At 47.2% G+C, this 18235-nt stretch overlaps 1 protein-coding gene across 2 annotated transcripts in view; it reads right to left on the reverse strand.

The window, feature by feature from the left end:
* LOC137521184 (coagulation factor XIII B chain-like) overlaps nt 1–18235 on the reverse strand; it is a 701298-nt gene that overhangs the window by 582828 nt on the left and 100235 nt on the right. For both annotated transcript variants that reach the window (XM_068240112.1, XM_068240111.1), the window contains exon 3: nt 13497–13676. In XM_068240112.1, coding sequence (XP_068096213.1) covers nt 13497–13676 — 180 coding nt within the window. The remainder of the gene's footprint in view (nt 1–13496; nt 13677–18235) is intronic.

The raw sequence follows: 18235 nt of genomic DNA on the forward strand, positions 1-18235 counted from the left end.
ATACACACACACACACATATATATATACACACACACACACACACATATATATACACACACACATATACACACACACGCACATATATATATATATATATATATATATATATATATATATATATATATATATATATATATATATATATATATATATATATATATATATATATATATATATATATACACACACACACACACACACATATATACACACACAGACACACACATGTATACACACACAGACATACAAGCATACACACACACACACACGCAAACACCACACACACATATATATTATATATTATTCACTAAATCCACCACCATTGCAGACCTTGACATCGCACCCTTTCCACCCTCAGACCATCACCTTCTCACCTTCAACCTCCTCACGGAAGGCACCTCCAAATTAGCCACCTACCCACCTGGTCGATGGCAGCGAGACCTATGCAAGCTCAACCCTAGTGTCCTTGCTGACCCCCTCCATGCCCTCTCCTCCACTCTCCCCACCCTAACCTGTCCTAATCTTGCTGCAGCTCAGTATCGCCAAACTCTGTCATCAGCCCTAGAGAAAGCTGCTCCACCAATATTTCACCGCAACCGACCCCCTAACCCCCAGCCCTGGCGCACTACCCATACTCGCATCCTCCAGAGGAAAACACGCGCCACTGAACGGAAATGGAGAAAAACTAGACTTAACCAGGATTTCCTACAGTACAAGACCAACCTGCTGCAGTTCCACACTGCCCTTGCTCATGCGAAGCAGGAATACTTTACGAAGCTCATCGGAGCACAAGCTTCCAACCCCCGGCGTCTTTTTGCCACCTTCAACTCCCTGCTTAAACTAACCCCCCCACCCTCCGTTTCCTCCCTCTCTGCCACAGATTTAGCCACCCACTTCACCAACAAAATTGTCTCCATCCGCCAGGAAATATCCAATCTCCAATCTTCACCTCCCACCCCCTCCCAACCAGCTCCTCCTCCACCCTATCCTCCCCTCACATCCTTCACTCCTACTACCACTGAGGAAGTCAACCACCTACTGCAGACTTGCCATACCACTACTTCCCCCCCTTGACCCCATCCCTTCTGATTTACTCCAGCCTCACTTCACGGAATTGGCCCCAGTCCTCACTACCCTGTTCAACCTCTCCCTATCCACAGGCACCTTCCCCTCAGACTTCAAGCAGGCCACTGTACTACCCCTGCTCAAGAAACCCTCACTCGACCCCTCGCTACCCTCCAACTACCGTCCTATCTCCCTCCTCCCCTTTGCCTCAAAACTCCTTGAGCGTCTGGTTCACAAACGCCTGACCCAGTACCTCAATGCCAACTAACTGCTAGACCCACTCCAATCTGGATTTCGGCCTGCCCACTCAACCGAAACTGCTCTCACCAAAGTGGTCAACGACCTTGCCTTAGCTAAAGCTGAAGGTAAATACTCTATTCTCCTCCTCCTTGACTTGTCAGCAGCTTTTGTCACAGTAGATCATCCCCTACTCCTCCAGTCCCTCCAGTCCTTGGGCATTCACGATCTCGCCCTGTCTTTCATCCTACCTCTCCAACCGCTCCTTCACGACCGCCTTCAATGAGTCCTCGTCCACCCCCACCCACCTCTTGGTGGGAGTCCCCCAAGGTTCGGTCCTTGGCCCCCTACTGTTCACCCTATACACATCCTCCATTGGCAAGGTTATCTCCTCCATGGGTTTTAACTATCATCTGTATGCAGATGACACCCAGATCTACCTCCACACCCCTGACATATCCACCACTACCATGGACAAGGTCTCCTCCTGCCTATCAGCCATCTCGTCCTGGATGTCCGCTAAGTTCCTGAAACTAAATCTAGACAAAACGGAATTTATGATCTTCCCACCCCGGCCATCCACGAACCTCCCAGATGTGCATGTCACTGTTAACCACACTACCATTCACCCTACCTCTCAAGCCCGCTGTCTGGGTGTCACCCTGGACTCCGCACTCTCCTTCACTTCCCACATCCAAAACCTCACAAAGTGCTGCAACTTCCACCTTCGTAACATCTGTAAGATTCACCCTTTCCTGACCTCTGCCACCACCAAACTCCTCATCCATGCCCTCATAATTTCCCATCTTGATGACTGCAATGCCCTGCTGTCTGGTCTCCCTATGACCCGAACAGCCCCACTGCAGTCCATCATGAATGCGGCAGCCAGAATTATCCACTGCTCCCATCGCTCCACCATGGCAGATCCCCTCCTAGAATCCCTCCACTGGCTTCCTATCCAGTCCAGAATCAGATTCAAGATACTGTGTCTGACCTACAAATCTGTCCACAAAACCTGTCCAACCTACATTTCCGATCTTACTCAGAGGTACACACCTAGCCGCTCACTCCGCTCTTCCAAGGAACTTCGCCTAACCGCCCCCACGCATCACCCAGTCCCATGCACGCCTCCAGGACTTCTCAAGAGCTGCTCCAATGCTATGGAACTCCCTACCTCCACCCATTAGGGCAGCCCCCTCCTTCAACATCTTCAAGAAAGCCCTCAAAACTCACCTTTTCACTCTGGCCTACTACCCCTCACAAGTGCTCTAAACCTACAGCTGAACTCTGGTCCCCTACCATTCGTGTCCTTACCTCTCCCTCTAGATTGTAAGCCTTTGGGCAGGGTCCTCCTCCTTTTTTGTCCTACCTGATCTTGCACCTCCATTACTGTGAACCCATGCTATGCATCTGAGTGAACCAAACTTGCCTAATCTCCATGCTCCATCCAGTGACTGACTAAGCATTACCTGGTACTCATACTATGGTGTGTGATCTGGTTTTCTTGTATTCTTGTATTGTCATATTGCTGTATGTCACCCCTAAATATTGTCTGTAACCTAAATTAATGTTCAGCGCTGCGTAATATGTTGGCGCTTTATAAATACAATAAATATATATTGTGGCATGGTGAAGAAAGAGTTAATGGGAACAGTGCTGGAAGGTAGGTACTTCTCTCCCAGGTCTCTCTAGTATGCAGGTCTGTTTGCATAATTAGTGCAGCTGGAGCTGACCTGGGAGATAAGTTAAAAGAAAGGAAAAGTGGCCGGCAGTTGCTCACTCTGGGGCTGCTGGTGTTAGAGCAGGAGCTTTGCAGGTCTTCTCTGTGAACTCAGAGAAACCTAAACAGGTATTGTTTTGGTCAGTGTGTTACTTTTCTGTTCATAGTGCAATAGACAGCCTCATTTATTTTGTTTAAGTTAGTTAGCAGCCGGACGGCTAGGATTTTATTTTGGTTTTGTTACCTGCCTGTACATATTGTAAATAGCCTTGCACGTGTGCCAATAAAGGTGTTGGTGAACCTGAAAAGAACTGTGTCGCCTGTCTGACAGCTCTGAAAGCCCACCCCAGAGGGCAAAATGCAACCCATACCCTGTTCCCGCTACATATGGTAAAGGATGCCGGCACTATAAGGTTGCGTGCTGTCAGACTAGGCCCAACACCAACAGAAAGATGGATAAGCTGGTGGAGCAGTTAGTCCTGTCAAACATGGTCCAGAGGGAGACTCAGCAACAGATGATCCTCGCTAATGCTGAGCAACAAAAGGCGACTGCTGCACAGCGTGAGATGATCGTGGAAATACAGCACCAGTCACAGGCCATGTGTGAAAGTCTGGCCGCAGCTGTGGAAGCTGACCGGAAAGCAGTTGCGGAGGACAGGAAAGTGTTGAAAGAGCTGGCACAACGTCTTGCTGACAGCACACCAACAAACCCCAGTACAGTGTCACTCGTCCACGTGGGGCGATATCTGCAGCGGATGACCACAGGTGATGATACCGAGGCCAGTGCTGGGCCGAAATTACGCATTAGCGTAATTACGCATCGTAATTCACTACAAATGCACCGTAAGCGTTACGTGTAAGGTTACGGTATTACGCGTAGACCGTAGGGTAACGTTTTACGCGTAACAAATTACGCGTAAGACAGTAAACTCCCATTGAAATTACACAGTCTGCCGTAATCGCGTAATATTACGCTCCCGTATAATATAAAAAAGCCGCCGACTTTAAGGGTTAATAGCAAAGCCCCCTTAAGTGCTAAGAGCCTCAAATTTGGAGAATATATTAAGGAGATCAGAAGGAATAAGAGAAAATTTTTTTTTTTCAAAAAGACCTTATAGTTTTTGAGAAAATCGATGTTAAAGTTTCAAAGGAAAATTATATACATTTAAAAACCCGCCGACTTCAACGGTTAATAGCAAAGCCTGCTTAAAATTTAGGAACACCAAATTCACAGGGTATATTAAGGGGATCAGTGGGAATAAGAGGAAAAAACATTTTTTCAAAAAGACCTTATAGTTTTTGAGAAAATCGATTTTTAAGTTTCAAGGGCGAAAATGTCTTTTAAATGCGGAAAATGTCAGTTTTTTTTGCACAGGTAACAATAGTGTTTTATTTTCATAGATTCCCCCAAGTGGGAAGAGTTTTACTTACTTCGTTCTGAGTGTGGGAAATATAAAAAAAAAACGACGTGGGGTCCCCCCTCCCAGACCTCTTTAACCCCTTGTCCCCCATGCAGACTGGGATAGCCAGAATGCGGAGCACCGGCCGCGTGGGGCTCCGCACCCTGACTATACCAGCCCGCATGGTCCATGGATTGGGGGGTCTCGGAAGGGGAGGGGCAGCCAAGCTTTCCCCTCCCCCTCCGAGCCCTTGTCCAATCCAAGGACAAGGGGCTCTTCTCCACCTCCGATGGGCGGTGGAGGTGGAGGCCGCGATTTCCTGGGGAGGGGTTCATGGTGGCATCTGGGAGTCCCCTTTAAAAAGGGGTCCCCCAGATGCCCACCCCCCTCCCAGGAGAAATGAGTATAGAGGTACTTGTAGTACCCCTTACCCATTTCCTTTAAGAGTTAAAAGTAAATAAACACACAAACACATAAAAAAAGTATTTTAATTGAACAAAAAACATAACCACGAAAAAAGTCCTTTAATATTCTTAATTAACCATTAATACTTACCTGTCCCTTTAAAAGCCAGTTCCCACGCAATATCCTCGGAAATATACTAATCAGTTACAATGTAACAAAGTTATTACAATGTAACAACTTTGTTACATTGTAACTACGCCGCACCCGACGTCACTCACCGCCGCCGCCGCCACCGCGTCTGTGCTGCAGGACCCGACAGAGCTCTGAAAGCTCAGAGCTCTCTAAGCATCTTTGTATTTGGGCTCCAAGGAGCCCCATTGGTCCTTAGCAGACCAATGGGGTTCCTTCTGATTTGAAGGAACCCCATTGGTCTGCTAAGGACCAATGGGGCTCCTTGGAGCCCAAATACAAAGATGCTTTCGAGAGCTCTGAGCTAATATAGCTCAGAGCTCTGTCGGGTGAAGGGACGCTAAGTCCCCGCCGGCTCCGCTGCCCTCCCCGCCTCTCCCACATGTCACCTATATACATGCTGGCACCCATGGGTGCCAGCATGTATATGAGTGACAGGTGTGGGCGGAGTGGACGGCGGGAGCCGGCGGGGACTAGCGTGTATGCGGCGGCCGGCGGGTGAGCGGCGAGTGACGTCGGGTGCGGTGGTGTTACAAAGTAACAAAGTTGTTACATTGTAATAACTTTGTTACATTGTAACTGATTAGTATATTTCCGAGGATATTGCGTGGGAACTGGCTTTTAAAGGGACAGGTAAGTATTAATGGTTAATTAAGAATATTAAAGGACTTTTTTCGTGGTTATGTTTTTTGTTCAATTAAAATACTTTTTCTATGTGTTTGTGTGTTTATTTACTTTTAATTCTTAAAGGAAATGGGTAAGGGGTACTACAAGTACCTCTATACTCATTTCTCCTGGGAGGGGGGTGGGCATCTGGGGGACCCCTTTTTAAAGGGGACTCCCAGATGCCACCATGAACCCCTCCCCAGGAAATCGCGGCCTCCACCTCCACAGCCCATCGGAGGTGGAGAAGAGCCCCTTGTCCTTGGATTGGACAAGGGCTCGGAGGGGGAGGGGAAAGCTTGGCTGCCCCTCCCCTTCCGAGACCCCCCAATCCATGGACCATGCGGGCTGGTATAGTCAGGGTGCGGAGCCCCACGCGGCCGGTGCTCCGCATTCTGGCTATCCCAGTCTGCATGGGGGACAAGGGGTTAAAGAGGTCTGGGAGGGGGGACCCCACGTCGTTTTTTTTTTATATTTCCCACACTCAGAACGAAGTAAGTAAAACTCTTCCCACTTGGGGGAATCTATGAAAATAAAACACTATTGTTACCTGTGCAAAAAAAAATGACATTTTCCGCATTTAAAAGACATTTTCGCCCTTGAAACTTAAAAATCGATTTTCTCAAAAACTATAAGGTCTTTTTGAAAAAAAATGTTTTCCTCTTATTCCTAGGGATGGTCGGAATGCCAAATTCCGATTCCGCGGTAATTCCGCATTCCGTCATGTACCGATTATCGATTCCGCTTTCCGCTACCAATTTCCGCATTCCAAGGCGGAATTTCCGCCGGAAATCGCGGAAATTCCGCCCGACTTTAACATCAATTTTCTCAAAAACTATAAGGTCTTTTTAAAAACTTTTTTTTGCATCTTGCTCAGAAGGTTCTGTTTAATAAACCCTGAAAATTTGGTGTTTCTAGGACTTACGGGGGCTTTGCTATTAACTGCTAAAGTCGGCGGATTTTTACTGTAATGTAAAATGCAGAAAATAGGCAGATGCAGATTTTCTGCATTTTACATTACAGTAAAAAAAGCCGACTTTAGTGGTTAATAGAAAAGCCCCCTTAAGTCCTAGAAACACCAAATTTTCAGCGTTTATTAAACCAAATCTTGTGAACAAGATGCAAAAAAAAGTTTTCAAAAAGACCTTATAGTTTTTGAGAAAATCGATGTTAAAGTCGGGTGGATTTTCCGCGATTTCCGGCGGAAATTTCCGTGATTTCCGGCGGAAATCCGCCTACGGCACTTGCATTACCGATTTCCGCATTCCGATACGGAAATGCAATTTCCGTTTGGAATTTCGGAAATTGCATTTCCGCGGAATCCGAATGAGCATCCCTACTTATTCCCACTGATCCCCTTAATATACCCTGTGAATTTGGTGTTCCTAAATTTTAAGCAGGCTTTGCTATTAACCGTTAAAGTCGGCGGGTTTTTAAATGTATATATTTTTCCTTTGAAACTTTAACATCGATTTTCTCAAAAACTATAAGGTCTTTTTGAAAAAAATTTTTTCCTCTTATTCCTTCTGATCTCCTTAATATATTCTCCAAATTTGAGGCTCTTAGCACTTAAGGGGGCTTTGCTATTAACCCTTAAAGTCGGCGGCTACCTAACATTGATCCATGCGTCAACTTTTCCGCTTGGCAGCATGACCTTACGCATAAATTGCTAGTAGGATTTTACGCGTAAACCTATAAAGTAATATCCTGAATTACGGTATACTTACGCGTAATTGCGTAAGTGCTATGCGTAATTATAGACATGTTTCGAAATTGAAGGTCTATGCCGCAAGCGTAATTTCGTAATGCGTAATAGCGTAAAATTACACGTAATGATCCGTAAGCGTAGCTTTCTCCATTACGACCAGCACTGACCGAGGCCTACCTCTCAACCTTTGAACGCACAGCTGAAAGAGAAGGATGGCCTAAATAACAGTGGGCTGGACTGTTTGCCCCCTTACTGACAGGGGAAGCGCAGAAAGCTTATTTTGACCTGGAGAAAGAGGTGGCTCGGGACTATGACAGCCTAAAGAAGGAGATTCTGGCTCGTCTTGGGGTAACGCTGGCACTCCGGGCACAGCAGGTGAATAACTGGAACTTTCGCACAGAGGTCCCACATGTTTGACCTCATCCACCTTGCTAAGAGGTGGTTACAGCCAGAGACTCTGACCGGTCCGGAGATTGTGGAAAGGGTAGTGGTGGATCGCTACCTGAGGTCACTACCTGTTCGCTTACAGAAGTGGGTGAGCCATGGGGACCCCAAATCGGCAGACCAATTGATTGAACTTGTGGAACGTTATTTTGCCGCTGAGGACCTGGTGTCGATGGACTCTCGGAGTAAGACTGCCCAACTGTGGTGTAGACCTCCCCCGGCGTTTGGTAAGCCTGAGAATGGGGTAATGGGCGGGCGGTCACTGAAAGAGAGGACACTGGGAGAGACTGCAGGTGCAAGCTCTAATGAATGGCGTTCCCGGCAAGGAAGGGTTGTACCAAAAGACTGTGAAAGATAGAAATGTTTTCGTTGCAAGGAACTGGGACATATAGCTGCAGACTGTCCTCTAGTGGATGAGGCCATGCAGTGTGATTTCGGTGCTAGAAAACTTTCTTTGTTTGCCACCCTGGCATGTTCAGCAGTGGCAGCTGAAAAGCATATGGGACAGCTATTTATTAATGACAAAAGTGTACATGTGTTGTTTGACTCAGGTAGTTTGGTAACATTGGTTAGGGCCGATGTTATTTCTCCTGAGAATCTGCAATCAAAAAAAGTTGGGGTGATATGTGTACATGGGGATACCCGGGAGTACCCAGTGGCAACAGCTGAGTTTGCTACACCGCTGGGACAAGTAACTCATGATGTAGGAGTTGTATCCCATGTATAGTATGCAGCTATAATAGGGAGAGATTTTCCTGATTTTTGGCAGCTGGTGGGTAATGGCGAAGTATCCCCGAAGTCGGACGTTAAGCATTCTGAGGGGGTTCCCCACGGTCCTACTGCCTTTCCTTTGTCAGTCATGGCAGAGAAATTAGAGGACCCTGGAGAAGTTCCCTCTACGTCCACCGGTGAACAGCCCCTGGCAGAGTCGGGGAGTGGTGTAACTTTTGGGGATTTAAAGAGACACTGAAGCGAAAAAAATATATATGATATAATGAATTGGTTGTGTACTATGAATAATTACTAGAAGATTAGCAGCAAAGAAAATATTCTCATATTTTATTTTCAGGTATATAGTGTTTTTTCTAACATTGCATCATTCTATAAAATGTGCAGATTACACAACACTCAGCATTCAAAATGATTCTTTCAGAGCAGTCTGTGAACTAATGAACTCTCCTCTGCCAGAGAAAAAGTAAATAGTTAAGGAACAGTTCAGTTGAGATAATAAAAGTTAGATATCAGCCCTCTCCACGACTTTGAAAGTCGTAGAGATTAATGGCTTTTTTGTACATAACTTCTCATGTGTACACCACTTTGTGTTGATCTTTCATGTGGAATTCCAATAAAATTGATTCATGTTTGTGGCAGTAATGTGACAAAATGTGGAAAACTTCAAGGGGGCCGAATACTTTTGCAACCTACTGTATATGTATACACACACACACACACACACACACACACACACACACACACACACACACACACACACACACGCACACACACACACACACATACACACATATATACACACACACACACACACACACACATATATTAACACACACTCACACATATACACACGCACACATATACAGGATCTTCTCAAAAAATTAGCATATTGTAATAAAGTTCATTATTTTTTGTAATGTACTGATAAACATTAGACTTTCATGTATTTCATATATTTTAGATTCAAATTAAATACACACAACTGAAGTAGTTCAAGCCTTTTATTGTTTTAATATTGATGATTTGGGCATACAGCTCATGAAAACCCAAAATTCCTATCTCAAAAAATTAGCACATTTCATCCGACCAATAAAAGAAAAGTGTTTTTAAAACAAAAACAGTCAACCTTCAAATAATTATGTTCAGTTATGCGCGCAATACTTGGTCGGGAATCCTTTTGCAGAAATGACTGCTTCAATGCGGCGTGGCATGGAGGTAATCAGCCTGTGGCACTGATCAGGTGTTATGGAGGTCCAGGATGCTTCGATAGCGGCCTGAAGCTCATCCAGAGTGTTGGGTCTTGCGTCTCTCAACTTTCTCTTCACATTACCCCACAGATTCTCTATGGGGTGCAGGTCAGGAGAGTTGGCAGGCCAATTGAGCACAGTAATGCCATGGTCAGTAAACCTTTTACCAGTGGTTTTGGCACTGTGAGCAGGTGCCAGGTCGTGCTGAAAAATGAAATCTTCATCTCCATAAAGCGTTTCAGCAGATGGAAGCATGAAGTGCTCCAAAATCTCCTGATAGCTAGCTGCATTGACCCTGCCCTTGATAAAACACAGTGGACCAACACCAGCAGCTGACATGGCACCCCAGACCATCACTGACTGTGGGTATTTGACACTGGACTTCAGGCATTTTGGCATTTCCCTCTCCCCAGTCTTCCTCCAGACTCTGGCACCTTGATTTCCGAATGACATGTAAAAGTTGCTTTCATCCGAAAAAAGGACTTTGGACCACTGAGCAACAGTCCAGTGCTGGTTCTCTGTAGCCTAGGTCAGGCGCTTCTGCCTCTGTTTCTGGTTCAAAAATGGGTTTATGCTCCCATCTGCTGAAAAGCTTTATCAGCCACAGGCTGATTGCCTCCATGCAACGCCGCATTGAAGCAGTCATTTCTGAAAAAGGATTCCCGACCAAGTATTGAGTGCATAACTGAACATAATTATTTGAAGGTTTTCTTTTTTTGTTTTAAAAACACTTTTCTTTTATTGGTCGGGTGAAAAATGCTAATTTTTTCAGATAGGAATTTTGGGTTTTCATGAGCTGTATGCCAAAATCATCAATGTTAAAACAATAAAAGGCTTGAACTACTTCAGTTGTGTGTATTTGAATCTAAAATATATGAAAGTCTAATGTTTATCAGTACATTACAAAAAAATAATGAACTTTATCACAATATGCTAATTTTTTGAGAAGATCCTGTATATGTATATACACTAGAGATGTAGCGAACGGTTTGCCTGCGAACGGTTCCAGGCGAACTTTGGGGGTTCGCATTCGCCTGCACCATGCAAACTTTTGCGGAAGTTCGATTTTCCCCATAATGCATTATGAGGGTCAACTTTGACCCTCTGCATCACAGTCAGCAGGCACATTGTAGCCATTCAGGCTACACTAAGCCCTGGAGCCCCACCCCCCCTTATATATAAGGCAGGCTCGCTGGCTATGACACTCACTCGTGTGCCTAGACCAGCGTTTTTCAACCGCTGTTCCACGGCACACTAGTGTGCCGCGAGATGTTGCCTGGTGTGCCATACGGCAGGGGTCCCCAACCACTGGGAAAACAGCAGGCCTCTTGCTCCTCCCCTCCCCGCGGCCGCCGCTCCTGTTACCTTATCATGAGCGGGCGGCCGCTTGTCCGATTAGATTCCCCCGTAGCTGCTCTCCTCAGTGGAATCTCCTATTACAGCAGCGCGCTCGGCTGCTGCTGTGATGAGCAGGAAGCGGTACAGCGGTTCCCATGGTAACGGCGATGCATATCGCCGCTACAGGAAGCCGCTGTACCGCTTCCTGCTCATCACAGCAGCCGCCGAGCGCGCTGCTGTAATAAGAGATGCCACTGAGGAGAGCGGCTACGGGGGAATCTAATCGGACAAGCGGCCGCCCGCTCATGATAAGGTAACAGGAGTGGAGGGGGGAGGGGCACTACCTACCCATACTAGGAAGCTATACTGGGCACTATACTGGGGCACTACCTACCTATACTGGGCACTACCTACCTATACTGGGCACTACCTACCTATACTGGGCACCATACTGGGCACTATGCTAGTTATACTGGGCACTATACTACCTATACTGGGGCACTACCTACCCATACTGGGGCACTACCTACCCATACTGGGGCACTACCTACCCATACTGGGGCACTACCTACCCATACTGGGGCACTACCTATCCATACTGGGGCACTACCTATCCATACTGGGACTATACTAGCTATACTGGGCACTATACTAGCTATACTGGGGCACTATACTAGCTATACTGGGGCACTATACTAGCTATACTAAGGCACTATACTAGCTATACTGGGGCACTATACTAGCCATACTGGGGCAACTAAACTCCATATACTGGGGCAACTACGCTAGCTATGCAGCCGCACCCCAGCCCCCCTCCCCCCCATAACCCGCTGCGCAACGACACTGTCCACTAAGTCGCGCAAACACCCGCGCCCAGCCTGCCGTTCCCCGGAGAAAAATTTGGTCAGAAAGTGTTCCCCGGGCCGGAAAAGGTTGGGGACCACTGGCCTAGACAGACTAGGGAGAGCTGCTGCAGATTTTTTCTCCTAGGGAAAGATTAGTTAGGCTCTTGGCTTGCTCCTGGCTGATTGTTATTGCTAAAATAGCACCCCTCAACAGCTCTTTTGAGAGCTAATGTTCTCCTGATGTGTTTTTTTTTTGTGTGTGTGTTGCTCACTGTCACTGACACTGACATTATACAGCCCTCTCTGTTGCAGCTGGACCTTGGTAATTGTTATTATTATGCCAGCCAGGCCCTGCCTTACTATCTATACTGGGACACCTACCTATGCCTAGCTAACTACTGGTGCACCTACTTACGGGGACACCTACCTTCCTACCTATACTAGGGGACCTACCTATGCCTACCTACCTATACTGGGACTCCTACCTATGCCTACCTACCTATAATGGGTCTCCTACCTATGCCTAGCTAACTACTGAGGCACCTACCTATGCCTACCTACCTATACTGGGTCTCCTACCTATGCCTAGCTAGCTACTGAGGCACCTACCTATGCCTACCTACCTATACTGGGTCTCCTACCTATGCCTACCTACCTATACTGGGACTCCTACCTATGGCTACCTACATATAAGAAGATAATAAGGTCGTTGCTTCATTGTGGACAGACCAAATTTGATCAGCTGGACAGTCACTGTTCTATCATTGAGCTACCACAGCCCGGCGACCCTATGGGCTGGAAAACTGCCACGGCCTGCACTCTGGCCATGTTGCGCACCAGTCCAGCACGACCGTCACTACGCAAACAGCTGTTTGCGGTGCGTTACACGGTGAGTTTGGTGTGTCAGTGTGAAGCAGTACTCTAATTACACTCCCTGATTGATGCATACACATGCAAGATGTTTAAAAGCACTTTAGGCCTGCAATTTAGCATTCAATGTGATTTCTGCCCTTAAAACGCTGCTTTGCGTCAAATCCAGATTTTCCCCTGGGACTTTAGGCATGTATCCCACTCCGCCATGCCCCCTCCAGGTGTTAGACCCCTTGAAACATCTTTTCCATCACTTTTGTGGCCAGCATAATTTTTTCTATTTTTCAAAGTTCGCATCCCCATTGAAGTCTACTGCGGTTCGCGAACTTTTACGCGAACCAAACCTCCCGCGAAGGTTCGCGAACGGGGTTCGTGAACCGAAAAATCGGAGGTTCGCGACATCTCTAATATACACGCACACACACACACACAAACACCTATCTAGGAAAGGAACTTTCCACTCTCAAAACCGAAAAATATCGTTTTTAGTAAAAACGATAAATATCGTTTGGGTAAAAACGATAAATATCGTTTTAAAAAAATTATCGTGCGTTACCAATCGCCATTATTTGGCTGGCGCCATTTTTAACTGGACGCATGAAATGTATAGCATTGTGCATAGTAATACTTACTAATACACTGCAGGGATGGGCTCCAGCCAGTTGATGTGCATGTCCTAGTTGGATCCTCTGGTGTGTCTACAATTACATATCCTTTGTTGCATTCCAGTGTAACAGTTTCTTGAAAGCTGTAGTAGTCCTTGGATTCTAATATTTTTCCATTTCTAACAGTAGGTTTCTGACAAGTGATTTCTGAAAAGTAGATAGGTACATTTTTTGACAATATACAGTTCATCATTATTAACCATTTCATCATTATTAACACATGCAGCCCCTGCCTTTCTATAGCTGACCTGCTATGGTAGATATTAGACATATGCCAGTCTCTATTACAGTATGTGGACATACATTTTTCGGCTTGGAGGGTGTATTTTGCTCTTCATGAGATCAGGTGTTTTTAGGATGAGTAAACCCTTAGGCTCCATTTACACTTAAAGAGACTCTGTAACAAAATGTTCAGCCTTATTTCTTCTATCCTATAAGTTCCTATACCTGTTCTAATATGGTCTGTCTTACTGCAGCCTTTCCTAGTTGCACAGTGGCTGTATTATCTGTTATATAATCTAATCCTCTTTCCTTTGTCAGCTTTGTTGGCTCAGGTACTCAGACAGGAATGTGCTGCTCTGCTTGTGATAGGATAGATGTTATGCACACCCTCTCTAAGCCCCCTCCAGGCTCTGCATGAGTCACAGAGAAAACAAGAAACAAATTTGCGCTCAACAAAATAGTGCACGCACTTTGATGGTGCACTGCAATATCGGTGCTGCTCTCACACACTGGATGGTGACAGTAACTATCAGAGACAAGGGGGTGGGGGAGAGAGAGTGCTCCGATAGTGCAGTAAACCAATTTGTGGATTACACACACTTTATTGTAACACTCACAATTTGTGGATCTGTACTGTGCTTTGCTCTAAACAACTCCCAAAGGTGTCCTGAGGAATGTGTGGTCTAACGCTGAAACCAGTGGCGTAGCTACAAACCTCTGGGCCCCGATGCGGAATCTGGATGTGGCCCCCCCCCCCGGCAACAACAGCCCCCCCTCCCCCGACAACACCCGACGGATGCACACACATATCAAAATCCCTATAGCCAGCTATAGGTACCCCCAGTATAGGTAGTCAGGCATAGGTAAGCCAGTATAGTTGCCCCCGGTATAGGTGAGATAGGCAGGCGCCGCCGGTATAAGTTAGATAGATAGGTGCCCCCAGTACAGGTTAGCTAGGTGGGTGCCTCTAATATAGGTAGCCAGAATAGTTGCCCCCAGCGTAGGTTAGATAGGTAGGTGCCCCCAGTATAGGTTAGTTAGGTAGGTGCCTCCAATATAGGTAGCCAGTTTAGTTGCCACCTGTATAGGCTAGCTAGGTGCCCCCAATACAGGTTAGATAAGTAAGTGCCCCCAGTATAGGTTAGATAGGTAGGTGCCCCCAGTATAAATTAGATTAGGTCGGTGCCCCCTAGTATAGGTTAGATTAGGTAGCTGCCCCCCAGTATAGGTTAGATTAGGTAGCTGCCCCCCAGGATAGATTAGGTAGCTGCCCCCAGGATAGATTAGGTAGGTGCCCCCCAGTATAGGTTAGATTAGGTAGCTGCCCCCCAGAATAGATTAGGTAGCTGCCCCCCAGGATAGATTAGGTAGGTGCCCCCCAGTATAGGTTAGATTAGGTAGCTGCCCCCCAGGATTAGGTTAGATTAGGTAGGTGCCCCCCAGGATAGATTAGGTAGCTGCCCCCAGGATAGATTAGGTAGGTGCCCCCCAGTATAGGTTAGATTAGGTAGCTGCCCCCCAGGATTAGGTTAGATTAGGTAGGTGCCCCCCAGGATAGATTAGGTAGCTGCCCCCAGGATAGATTAGGTAGCTGCCCCCCAGTATAGGTTAGATTAGGTAGGTGCCCCCCAGGATAGGTTAGGTAGCTGCCCCCCAGGATAGATTAGGTAGCTGCCCGTCCCCATAATGGAGGGGGGGGGGCCGCAGCCGCAGGGAGGGCAGCCCGACCTCTCCCTCCCTTCCTCTCCCCGGGGCCCCCCCTCAGATGCAGAGTAAGCGGCTAACGGAAGCGCTATAGGCAGAACTCACCTCCGTCCCTGGTTCCAATCGCCGCTGATCTCCTCTCTGGCTGGCTCTGCATAGATGCTTACACACGCAGCTTCCTGTTTAGCCGGAAGCTGCGTGTGTAACAACATCTATGCAGAGCCAGCCAGAGAGGAGATCAGCGGCGAGTGGAACGCAGGGAGGTGAGTTCTGCCTACAGCGCTTCCGTTAGCCGCTTACTCTGCATCTGAGGGGGGGCCCCGGGGAGAGGAAGGGAGGAAGAGGTCGGGCTGCCCTCCCCGCGGCTGCGGCTCCCTCTTACCAGCGCGAACGGGCGCATGGCCCTCCAAACGGAGATGGGCCCCCCGGGCCCCTCCCCCGCCTCCTCAGGAGCCGGGCCCGGTCGCCAAGGCGACCGCTGCGACCACGGGCCCTACGCCCTTGGCTGAAACCGGTAGTGACGTCAGATGGCACAGTCTGTGCACCGCTCCCCCCAGACGGACGCTCTCATGTATTATCCATCTACACCACCAGCCCTGACCAGACTGGGTAAGGCTGAGGTGACCGCTTGGGAGTTGTTTAGAGCAAAGCACAGTACAGATCCACAAATCGTGAGTGTTACGAATGATTAGACACAAAACACTTGTGAAGGGCAATATAAAAGTAGATATATTTGTGCAATACAACTATGAATAAAAGAGAATGGCAGGCTCCATCTTGCAACTCTCTCCCTCCATTTTGCAGCTCTCACTCAATGGGAGGTGCAGAGTCTGATTCTGTGGGCGGTGTTACAGTTGGAGTTAGACATGCCCATTCACGCCCACAGAATGAGATTTGCAGCCCAGTGTCATGAGGTCATCATCAGTCACCCCGGGTCCGTTAAAAATGGCGCCAGTTATTGTAGTTAAAAAACGGCGCCCCATAGAGAACCACTATCGCTAGTTATATTTCGTTTTTGACAGCTAAAAAATGGTGCCGGCTTTAAAAACGATATTTATCGTTTATATTTATATTTGTATTGCTCCCAAACGATATTTATCGTTTTAACCCTTGCTTTGCTGCCATTTGAAAAATATCTGCCCGCCGGCTTTAATGTTTAATAGCAAAGCCCCCTTAAGAGCTAAAAACACCAAATTTGCAAATTTGAAAAAAATGACGTGGGGTCCCCCCTCCCGAGCCTCTGTAACCCCTTGTCTCCCATGCAGGCTGGGATAAATGAGCCGGTTCTTTTTGTATTGAATCAAATGAATCGATTCATTTGATTCAATACAAAAAGAACCGGCTACTAAAGAGCCGATTACTATACCTTAGGATGCGTCCTGTGCCAACGTATAGCTGCCAGCTCCGCTGTCTCTCCCCGTCTGCCTGCACCTGTCACCCTCACCTAGGGTGGCACCCATGGGTGCACCAGGTGCCAGGCTAGGTGAGGGTGACAGGTGAGGAGGCGGGGAGGACAGCGGGAGCCGTGCTATGCGTCCCTACGCAGGACGCATTGTAAGGTATAGTATTCTAATTGGCATGGGAGATCTTCAATCAAGTTAATTGAAGATCGCAAGATAAGAGGATATTGTTATTTGTTGGATATATTGGCGTGGGAACATTTTTTTAAAGGTACAGGTAAGTATTTGTGGTTAATTTGGATTATTAACATACTTTTCTCGTGGTTGTGTTTTTATTTCATTTAACCCTTTGTTGAAATGGGGAAGGGGTACTTTGTACCCCTATACTCATTTCTCCTGGGAGGGGGGTGGGCATCTGGGGGTCTCCTTCTTAAAGGGGACTCCCAGATGCCCAGGTGCCAGCTTGTGTGAGGGTGACAGGTGGGGGGAGGCAGGGAGGGCAGCGGCAGCTAGCGCTAATGCGTCTATATAGATGTATAGACGCAACTCTCAGCTATACTAAGTATGGCTGAGAGCAAAAAGCATCTTTAAATTTTGGCTCCAAAGCTCCCCATTGGTCCCTTATCGACCAATGGGGATCCTCCTGATCCCCATTGGTCTGTTAAGGAACCAATGGGGACCATTGGAGCTAAAATTTAAAGATGCTTTTTGCTCTTAGCTATACTAAGTATAGCTAAGAGCAGTGCGGCGGAGGCGGCGTGTGTGGCGTCGGGGCGGCGGAGATCTTCAATCAAGATGTAACAGAAGGTCGCAAGATAGAGGATACTGTGGTGGGACCTAATTGACGTGGGATTTTTTCTTAAAGGTACAGGTAAGTATTTCTGGTTAATTTAGAACATTAAAGGACTTTTCTTGTTGTTTCGTTTTTATTTCATTTAACCCTTTGTGGAAATGGGTAAGGGGTACAAAGTAGCCCTATACTCATTGCTCCTGGGAGGGGGGTGGGCATCTGGGAGTCACCTTCTTAAAGGGGACTCCCAGATGCCACCATGACCCTCCCCCAGGGAGTCGTCGCATGGATTGGACAAGGGCTCCGGGGGGAGGGGAAGGCTTTGCCGCCCCTCCCCCCCCCCCCGAAGCCCCCCCATACCATGGACCATGCGGGCTGGTATAGCTCAGGGTGCGAAGCCCCAGTCGGCCCGGGCTCCGCATTCTGGCTATCCCAGCCTGCATGGGAGACAAGGGGTTACAGAGGCTCGGGAGGGGGGACCCCACGTCATTTTTTTCAAAAATTTTCCCACACTCTGAACATAACCCACAAATTTTAATTTAAAAAATAAATAAATAACATTTTTCAATTTTTTTAAAAAATATTGTTTC

The sequence above is a fragment of the Hyperolius riggenbachi genome, chromosome 6 (genome assembly GCF_040937935.1).
Source record: "Hyperolius riggenbachi isolate aHypRig1 chromosome 6, aHypRig1.pri, whole genome shotgun sequence".
Classification (NCBI taxonomy): Eukaryota; Metazoa; Chordata; class Amphibia; order Anura; family Hyperoliidae; genus Hyperolius; species Hyperolius riggenbachi.